Source organism: Oxyura jamaicensis, chromosome 11 (assembly GCF_011077185.1).
Source record: "Oxyura jamaicensis isolate SHBP4307 breed ruddy duck chromosome 11, BPBGC_Ojam_1.0, whole genome shotgun sequence".
Taxonomy (NCBI): Eukaryota; Metazoa; Chordata; class Aves; order Anseriformes; family Anatidae; genus Oxyura; species Oxyura jamaicensis.
The window spans coordinates 1867256-1876992 of record NC_048903.1 but is presented as its reverse complement, the minus strand read 5'-3'; the positions used below and the strand labels follow the sequence as shown (position 1 = coordinate 1876992).

The 9737-nt window shown below is 57.3% G+C and overlaps 2 protein-coding genes across 2 annotated transcripts in view; both read left to right on the top strand.

Moving 5' to 3' along the window:
• The window catches only part of LOC118172667 (metallothionein-1), a 1204-nt gene extending 888 nt beyond the window's left edge, over positions 1–316 (top strand). Inside the window, exon 3 of the mRNA XM_035336734.1 lies at positions 60–316. Coding sequence (XP_035192625.1) covers positions 60–154 — 95 coding nt within the window. The 3' untranslated portion in view covers positions 155–316. The remainder of the gene's footprint in view (positions 1–59) is intronic.
• Positions 317–7451: 7135 nt separating this feature from the next.
• Positions 7452–9737, top strand: part of NUP93 (nucleoporin 93) — an 82859-nt gene continuing 80573 nt past the window's right edge. The window contains exon 1 of the mRNA XM_035336366.1: positions 7452–7499. Coding sequence (XP_035192257.1) covers positions 7454–7499 — 46 coding nt within the window. The 5' untranslated portion in view covers positions 7452–7453. The remainder of the gene's footprint in view (positions 7500–9737) is intronic.

Below are 9737 nucleotides of genomic sequence, written 5' to 3'. Positions count from 1 at the left end.
CCCCCCCCCCCCCACCCTTCTGAGAACACCCCCCTAAATTTGTTTTCCTCCCCTCCCAGGCTGCTGCTCCTGCTGCCCCGCGGGATGTGCCAAGTGCGCGCAGGGCTGCGTCTGCAAAGGGCCCCCCTCCGCCAAGTGCAGCTGCTGCAAGTAGGGGCCGGCGGGCAGCCCCCCCCCCGCCGCGCTGACCCTGGGGGCAGCCGAAGAAAACTAACTTTATTGTCTGTGTTTTTTATACGTGCGTTCTGATACCTTCAGTGTTTGGCACACGTGGCGTGCGCTGAGCTACCTAAATAAAGCGATGTGTATATAAACACCCGGCCTCTCTCTGGTCTCCGGTGTCGCACGGGGCGGCAGAAAAAAAAATTCTGGGGGGGGGTTGTGGCAAAGAGCCCACCTGGGGAACTCGCCAGCCTCATTCATGGGCTGGTACACATCTCGGGGCTTGTTTTGCTCCTTTTTTCCAGCCTTGGACCTCCCCTAGCACTCGCTCTGGGGTTAACACTTTCCCTTCACAACAAGGTAATTTTCTGGTTAGGTTTTTGTTGTTGTTTTTCTTTTTTATTTTCCCTCCCTCTTGTTACCCAAGGGCAAATCCCAGGCTCCCTCCTCCACCAAAAATCCTCCTCAGGGCTAATGAGCAGCTCGTTATTACAAGCGGTTCGTCAACAGCGCGGTAATGAAGGCTGTGCCGTGCCCATTTCCAGGGGTGATGTTTCCAGGGCAGGTGGGGCGGCAGGGCCGGGAGCTCGCTTTCCCTCCTGGCAGCGGAGCGGGGCTGCCTGGGAGAGCTGCCGGGGCTGCTCCTGGTGGGGCTTGGGGTGTGATGCCCACAGTGGGATAAAATGCCCGCAATGGGGTGCAATGTCCATGATGGGATGTGATGCCCGCAATGGGGTGCGATGCCCACAATGGGGTGGGGTGCGACGCCCACCCTGCCACAGGGATGCCTCACCCCGGTGCCGCTGCCTGTCCCTGTGCTCCCCAAACACATCCTTTCACCGCCCTCTTTTTGCTGCAAAAGCTTCCCTGACCCAACCACAGCTGCCAGGGCTGAGGCAGGGGCCAAGGGACCCCCACTCGCAGCGCTGACCCCCGGGGGTCTCCCCTTTGCTACCAGGAGGGCTTTTCCCCACGGTGTCCCCTGCAGTGCCACCATCCCCCCCAGCTTCCGACGTGCGCGAAGCACGCTCGCCTGCCACCGAATGTAGGTCACCGCAGGAACCCCACGGGCACGGGGCAGCTCCAGCACGTGGCTTCGGGCTAAATTGTGCCAGCACCGCCTGGACGGTCTGTCCCCATCCCACGTGCACTGGCTGTCCCCCACCTGCTGATCGAGGGGCTTCTTGCCCAGTGAGACGTAAATGCCATCCGTGCAAAAACATCGTCCGTGAGCCCATAACGAGAAGGAGGAACAATGGGGTCAGGCTGTGAAAGTCCCTTCACTTTGAGCAGCCTCTGGCTGATTTTTCCTACCTGAGTTTGGCCGTGCTGCAATTCACAGCAGCTTTTTGCATGTCAGGAGCCCGGGGACAGGCCTGTCCCCTCCCCAGGCTTTGTAGGGTGTGTCGAGTGGTTTAATGATGTTAGAGGAAAACACAATTCCATCTGAACCCCCCTGATGGCTCACATCGGGCGTTGTGGGGCACACAATGGGGTGTGACAGGGGTCCCTGGGGCACCCCAGTTTTGCCTTTCGGACACGGGGCCGTGACGAGGAGCAGCTGTCCTCTGCTCAGCTTTTGGCTGCCCTAACACCACAGCTCGCACCCGGCCTCCTGTGGCAGGCACGGCTCTCGGCCCCTTCCCAGAAAGGCCCCGGGTGTGCGGCCCAGGCCGTGCTCCTCCAGTTTCGTGTCGTGCGCACCGGGCCCGCGGCACCGGGGCCTACGGGAAGCGGTTTCGCAAGCGGCGTTTGCTGCCGCGCGTGGGCCCGGACCTCGACCTTTTCCTCTCGGCCGCTCGGCCGGCGGCCAACGCACGCGGCCCCGTGTTTACGTTCCCTCACGGCCGGGCGCAAAGCCTGGAGGAGGAACAGCAAGCCCCAAACCTTTGGTGCCGCAGACGAGCGCGGCCGCCGGCCACCAGCTCCGTGTCCCTGAGGCTCTCCCAGGCTTCGCACCAGAAATTCACCCCCAAATTTCCCCTTTTTTTGCAATAAAAGCTCAAAGTTGGGACGGCCTGTCCCTGGCTGCTGGCACCGTTACGTGGCGAGGGACCACGCTTGGGGGCCGTGAGGGGAACACCCACAGCTGTCACCAGGCTGCGATGGCCCAATTCTGGGGGGCCCCAGCCCCCTTTCCCCCCCACCCCATATGCAGGAAGCCGGGTGGGGGCGGCTGCTGGGGGTGCCGGGGGTGTCCCCATGCATGCGCGGGCCACCAAGGGGTGCAGGGGGGGGGTACAGGGGGCATGGCCATGACCCGGGTGAGCACGGCACGGTTGCGCACAGCACGGCCCCGCGTTGTGCACGGCCCCTCGGTGAGCACGGCCCGGCTCGGCACGGCCCCCAAGTGAACACGGCACGGCTTGGCACGGCTCAGCCCGTCCTATGAGCACGGCACGGCCCCGCTCGGCACGGCCCCGCTGTGAGCACGGCCCCGCTCGGCACGGCACGGCTCGGCACCGCCCCGCCGTGTGCAGCGCCCAGCGCCGCCCCGGCCCGATAAATAACGGGCGGGCGGCGGGACTCGGGACTGCTGCGAAACGAGCCGTGCCGTGCCGTGCCTACCCGAGCCAAGCCGAGCCAAGCCTTCCTTACCCGAGCCGAGCCGAGCCGAGCCATGGACCCCCAGGACTGCACATGTGCTGCTGGTAAGTGGGATTGGCTCGGTTCAGCTCGGCTCGGTTCAGCTCGGCTCGGTTTGACTCGGTTTGGCTCACGGTTTCTCTCCCTCCCCAGGTGACTCCTGCTCCTGCGCTGGGTCCTGCAAGTGCAAGAACTGCCGCTGCCAGAGCTGCCGCAAGAGTGAGTTGGGGTCTGGGGGTCCCTGCCCCATGGTGCCCCCATCCCTTCCCTGTAGGACCCCCATGGGGACCCCCCAACACCCATCTCCGCCCTGTGGGACCCCCATGGGGACCCCCCAACACCCATCCCTCCCCTGTGGGACCCCCATGGGCACCCCCCAACACCCATCCCTCCCCTGTGGGACCCCTATGGGCAAACCCCCGTACAGACACCCCCTGGGGACACCCCTGCCCTGTGGGAGCCCTGCACGCACCCCATAGAGACCCCCATGGTGATTTCTCCCTCCCTTTTCCCTGGGGTCCCCCCAGACTTTCAGGACCCCCATGGAGCCCCCCATTTTCCTCCCATTTAAACCCCAGCCCTGCCCTCTAGGTCACCCCATTCTCCCCATCCCCTGGGGACCCCCCATCGCATCCCAACCCCCAAACCTCACCCTTTGCCTTCCCACTCCCCTAATTCTTGCATTCCCTAAATCTTTCCCCCCCCCTAACTCTCGTGTCCCCCCCCAGGCTGCTGCTCCTGCTGCCCTGCCGGCTGCAACAACTGTGCCAAGGGCTGCGTCTGCAAGGAGCCGGCCAGCAGCAAGTGCAGCTGCTGCCACTGAGCCGCCTGCCTCCGCCTGTAAATAGCCAGCACGCTTCGGGGATGGGAGGGTGACAAAGGGGGGGGCACAAAAAAAAAAAAAAAAAAAAAAAAGCTTATTTTTACATGTTTTGTATCTTCCATACCCATGGAGAAAATAAATGAGTTTGGTTGAAGCTGCTGGAGTGCTGAGTGCAGACACCACTTGTGATGGGAGCGTCGTGCCCAGGGGATGGGGGCTGCCCCAAGCCTCCCCTGTCCCCCCCGTGGGCTGGGGGGGGACTGTGGCATCCCCAGAGAGAGGTTGGGGCTCTCTGTGTCCCCTGGGACAACCCCAGCAAACTGGGGGGGCTCTGGGTGCTCCCTGGCCAGGATGGGGATGCAGGACCCGTGGCATGGCCCAAGGCTGGCTCCTGAACCCCAGGGTTGGAAAACGGGGTGGGAGGGTGCTGGGTGCAGGGTGGGGGGGCCGTGGGAAGGCGCCCAGGCCCTGTTTTCCTTCCGAAAATGCCTGCCAAGTGAAAGCGTGGGCTGGGGAGCCCCTGCCCCTGCCGCGGGTGCTGCCTGCCCTCGCACGTCCCATGGGCGCGCCCTGCGCAGCGGGGCTGGGAACCCGGCTCGGCTGCCTAAGCAGCCTCCCGGCACCTCCTGTTGCAACAGAGGAGACAGGTTTGGGGTGACCTGCCTTGCCCTTAATTCATTGCATTGCATTTATTTATTTTAAAAATAAATCTCGTGGGAAGAGGCCTGTCTGGAAAGCGGGAGGGCTGAGGAATGGGGCTGGGACAGCGCTGTGTGCTGGGACATTGTCCCCCTGTCCACCACGCAGGGGGACAGGGGACACCCGTGATGTGACCTGGGGCTCCGGGGGAGTGTTTTTCAATGGAAAAATTCAATTTTTGTGATTCGCACCTAATGAAGCAGGACCTGCCCTCGCCCCCATGCACCTGTATTGTGGGAGGAGATGGGAAGCGAGGCTGGCACCAGGGGGTGACCGGGCCCTGGGGGGCTGCACCCAGGAGACATCCACACAAGTGGGAGACATGGGGGGACACCAGTGCCAGCGAGCAGCACATCCCAACCCACCCCAACCCAATTCATCGGTGGGGGTTTGCTGCCCTCTGCCTGTCCCAGCAGCCCTCCTTGGGGCACCCATCCCACCAGGACACCCAGCACCCACCCCACCGGGACATCCAGCACCCATCCCACCAGCACCCATCCCACCTAAAAGTCAAGAAAACTCAAAAAAATAAAAATAAAATAATAATAAAAAATATTTTTTTTCCCATTTGTGTGCATGCGATTTCAGGCGCTGTGAGCAAGCACCGCCTATCCCCGTTATTAATTGAAGCTAATTAGTGTGAGAAACTAAGTTGTGCTTTTGCAGTAGAAAACTAATTTTCTGTATTCGAAGGTAGCTGTGTAGCTACCTCAGTGGGGCCGTATCTTGCCTCGGGTTGGGTTTGGGGAGACATTGTGTGAATGAGATGCACTTTTAGTGCGAAGCGAGTGTGGAGTCCTGATCCGCGAGGTTCTGTAGTCCCGCAAGGGGATGAACGAAGTCCCCTCGGCTGGAGAGGGATGAAGCAAAAGAGAGACGAGCGAGAGTCTCGGGCGTTTGGGCCCTTGGGTGTACGGTACCCTGAGCACAGCGAGTGAGGTGCTCAGCAGTACAATCCACCTCTGTCCTAAAAAAAAACCACCCTTGGAAGTCCTGATCCATCCATTCTGAGCAGGTGATTGAGTTCTGATGCGAACATGGAGAGAACTGAAACTGCAACCGAGTGCTCCTGACTACTGAGACGGCAGTAAGAACGGCTGAGAAGGGGTGGACTCATACCGGGGTACAAGCATCAGTTAACCCTGATACCTGAGAGACTGCATGAACAAAGCCTTTAAGGTTAAAACTGTTAAAACTATCTGTTGTAAACCTTTAACTTCTCCTTAGAAGAATTCTTAATGAGTAAAAGGGATTGAATTACACAGAAGTGGAATGTTTCCAGGGAACGCTCCCTGGAAGTGGGGGAAAGGGGGGTATTTAATCCCCACCAAAAGAATCCTTATTAATTTGTGTTTTTTATTGTTTTTCTTAATTATTATTAAGAAAAATGTGCATATATACATAGAAATGATGTATTTTATGTTTATCTTAGTACCTATTCTCAATGGATTAGTGATAGGATGGAGGGAAAAATCAGCATTTCCAATGAATCCAGAACATCTCTCAAGTTCGATCTCAAAATAATTGTTGGTTTTGCACCCAGATGCCTAGAAAGACTGAAAAGGCCTTGTCCCTCATTGCTATTTCCAGCAGCAACTGTGTCTGGATTCTCTAGATTTCTAAAAATGACAGATCATACTAATATACATAATGCACACCAGATACAACATGAGAATCCTGTAACCGGATGGCCCGTCCCGAATGGCAAGGGGTGGTACTGGCTATGTGGCAATAAAGGCAGGAAGGTGTTGCCCCTAGGATGGAAGGGAGCTTGCACCCTGGAGGCAATCATTCCAAATGTAACTATTATTGAAGACCCACAAAGCCAAAGCCCCCTTGAGACCAGATGCAGAAGTAACCAGGCTCGAGATAATCCTTTAGTAAAATTCTCTAGCACTTCAGTTTTGCGAGGTGGTTTTTACCTCAGTTAAGGGTGAGTGAATTAGAAAAAGCTATTGTAAATATCTCAGAAAACAAAAACAAAAAATATTGTAAATATATCGAAGAACTAGAAAATAAGTTATATAAGTTTGCAAAAATAGTAGTCTAGAATCAAATAGTATTAGATTTATTAATAACCTCATAAGGAGGAGCGTGCACTGTAATTAACACTAGTTGCTGTATATATGTACGTCAAATGGGATGAATTTAACTGATCTGAAAAGTATTTTTTTGGGGAAAAAAAAAAAAAAAGAAAAAAGAAAAAAGAAAAAGATCCTACATAGAGTTGCTCAAGATGACGATTCCTGGGGATATAGAAACATTTGGGAGAAACTAATTTTGAGATTACCTGAATAGAATTGGCTCAAACAACTATTTGTTGGCATTGTAATAGTAATGGCTTTGTAGATCTGTCACCCCCCGTGGCATCCGAAGAAGAACATTGCACCTTAGTGATGGAAACTCAGGAGCGCGGTACGTGAAGAGGCGCAAAACCAACAATAGGAGCAAGGAAAGAGGAGGGAGGAACTGTGAGAAACTAAGTTGTGTTTTTGCAGCAGAGAACTGGTTTTCTGTATTCAAAGCTAGCTGTGTAGTCGTAATAAGGAGAAACGCTAAGTAGGTGAGCGGACAGTAGAAGGCCTCACTGCTCCAAAGTAAGGTAGGAGCTTGAGAAAAGCAGGATGAGCAGTGTGGGAACGGTAAAACAAAGATCACAAGTTCTCAAAACATAAGAAAGGAGAAATTAAAGGGTTGGAAAAAAAATCGTACATATGTGGTATAGAGGAGTGTTGAGTAGATTTGAACCTGTAGTACCCAGGCAAGGAGGAAACAGGAGGCGATCAGGCGCCGGGAAATAGGGAATAAAAGGTTATGATTTGTTTACTGTAATGCGCTCCTGACTGGCAGCACACCCGCCAATAAAATAGCTTCACAGAAAATCCTGTCTGAAGGAAATTATTTGAGACTTTTCTCACATCAGCGACCCTTAGGCCCCCCCCCTCAGCTTGCGGATGCTCTCGGGGCGAGGCGGCGGGGGGCAGCCTCGAACCCGCGACCTCCGGAGCCGCCCCCCTGCCGCGCTGTCTGCGTCCGCCTCGGTAAAGCTCTTGTCGCGAGGACACATGGAGGGCGGGAGTCGGCCGGGGGGAAGTTCACGGGATCGACCAATGGGAACGCGCGGCGCCGGGAAGCGCTTCGGCTCGGCCAATGGGAGAGCGGAGGAGGGGATAAAGGTGACCAATGGGGATGCGGGGTGGGGGCGCGCGGCGGCCGGAGCGGCGGGCTGGCAGGTGAGGGGCCGCGCGGGCGTGTCATGGCGGCGGGGGCATCGCCCCGTCCCCTCCGCTCCCCGCTCCTCATCCCCGGCCCCCTCCCGACCCCTCCCCGGGCCATGAGCTCTCAGCAGCCGTCCCCCGGCCTGAGCTCCCTCCACTCAGCCCCAAGCGAGGCTCCCGCGGGCCGCAAGCTCCTGGTGGGGCCTCCTGTGAGCCCCCGGGCTGGAGGGTCCCGGTCCCGGCCCCTCCCCGGGCTTTGGGGCTTGGCCCGGCCGGGGTTTGGGGGATGGGGGCGGGAGGGGGGCGGCGTGGGCGCTGGGAAGCTGGGCAGAGGAAAAGGGCCTGGGGGTGCTGCTCAGTGCCCGCCTGAACGCATGTGCCCGGGTGGCCGAGAGGGCCAACAGCATCCAGGTGGTGTCAGGAGCAGTGCAGCCAGCAGGGCCGGGGAGGTGAACGCCCCCCGTGCTCTGCACCTCGACTGCTGTGCTCCGCTTTGGGCCCCTCACTGCCAGAAGGACGTCGAGGCCCTGCAGCGTGTCCGGGGAAGGGCTACGAAGGTGGTGGAGGGCCTGGGACACAAGTGCTATGGGGAGCAGCTGAGGGCACCGGGGGTGTTTGGTCTGGAGGAGGCTCAGGGCAGAGCTCGTTGCTCTCCGCACCTACCTGAAGGGAAGCTGTGGGGAGCTGGGGTCGGCCTCTGCTCACAGGTAACCAGGGACAGGACCGGAGGGAATGGCCTCACGTTGCGCCAGGGGAGGTTCGGGCTGGCAATGAGGAGACATTTCTGCTCAGAAAGAGCAGTCAGGCGTTGGGATGGGTTGCCCAGGGAGGTGGTGGAGTCACCGTCCCTGGGGGTGTTCAAGGAGAGGTTGGACGTGGTGCTTGGGGACAGGGCTCAGTGGGTGTCATTGATGGTAGGGGATGGTTAGACCAGGTGATCTTGGAGGGCTTTTCCTTTTCCACCCCTAATGATTCTGTGGTGGGCAGCAGGTACCGAATGAGAGTGGTGGCTCAGCCTTTCACTGTGCCCCAGCTCATAAGCCGCTTTCACCAGCAATACCGCTGACTTCTTGTGCAAAGCAGGTGAAGATGACGATAAAGTTTTCTTGTAGGGCATCTCAGCTGTAGAACTAGAACCCTTCCTTCTGAACCTGAAGAACAATATCTGTCAGTCCCCTGTAGCTGCCTTTGTGTGACAGGTGGAGCTGTGGGCGTGCTGGAGTCAGGCTGTAGCTGCCAGCTGTAGTGACCCATCCCACACAGCCCAAGTCCCCATCGTGTCAACAGGGGCTGAACTCCAGTCCAGGTGCCAACGAAGGACTTCATCAGAGGAATCAGAACTGTCAAATGAAATGTGGTACCTAACAAGTGGTCACTTGGCCACCCTGCAGAAGTCGGTGGCCTGCTGGGGTGGGAATCGGGTGCTGGCAGCAAGTACTGAGCCTCTGGGAAAGGGGCAGAGGGCTGGGATGGAGAAGCTGCCAGCTGAGTCAGTTTTTAGGGGACTTTAGGCCTTTGTGAAGAGCTTCAAGGCCAGCTGGCAGATAAGTCAGCATTGACAAGTTCATGGAGGTATGTATGGGAATAAAGCGTTTAAAATGCCAGCTGCTGGTTCCACATTAAGCAACGAGCAGGGCAGAGGAGAGCCGTGTCCCCTCGCTTGTCCTTTATCACTCTGCGAGAGAAATAACTGAATGTCAGTGCCTTTAAGACCTCAAAAGAAACATTTTTATGCAGTTTTTATTGTACACGTGCTGTACGAGCTCTTTGAGACCGAGTGCTTAGTAGCAGGCATAGAGGGACTGGACACGTACAGATCTCCCTCCAGATGAGTTCACCAACAACCCCTACAGGGCTGGATTGGTGGGGGCAGAAGAAACAGTAAGTGGAAGTGTTGGTTACTGCGTGGCCTGTTCGGGATTTTCCTGCGTCAGCCTGGTTAAAGGCTGCTTACTGCGCTTTGCACAGCGGAGGGCGATTTGCTGGAAATGGGCAGCAGACGTTTGGGTTGTACTCGAGCACTTCTGGACATGGAAATGAGACAGGAAGAGCCCTCAGGGGTTGAAACAGACAGGCTCTCTCCGCTCCTGGTGCAGGGTCAGTAGGTCCACACCACTTCTGCCTTGTCCTACTCCTAAAAGCTCCAGTGACAGCGTCTGGCAGGAAAGCACATCCTCACTCTCCCCTCGGGTCTTGGCTTGGTGGGTCCCCTCGGGTCTTGGCTTGGTGGGTCCCCTCGGGTCTTGGCT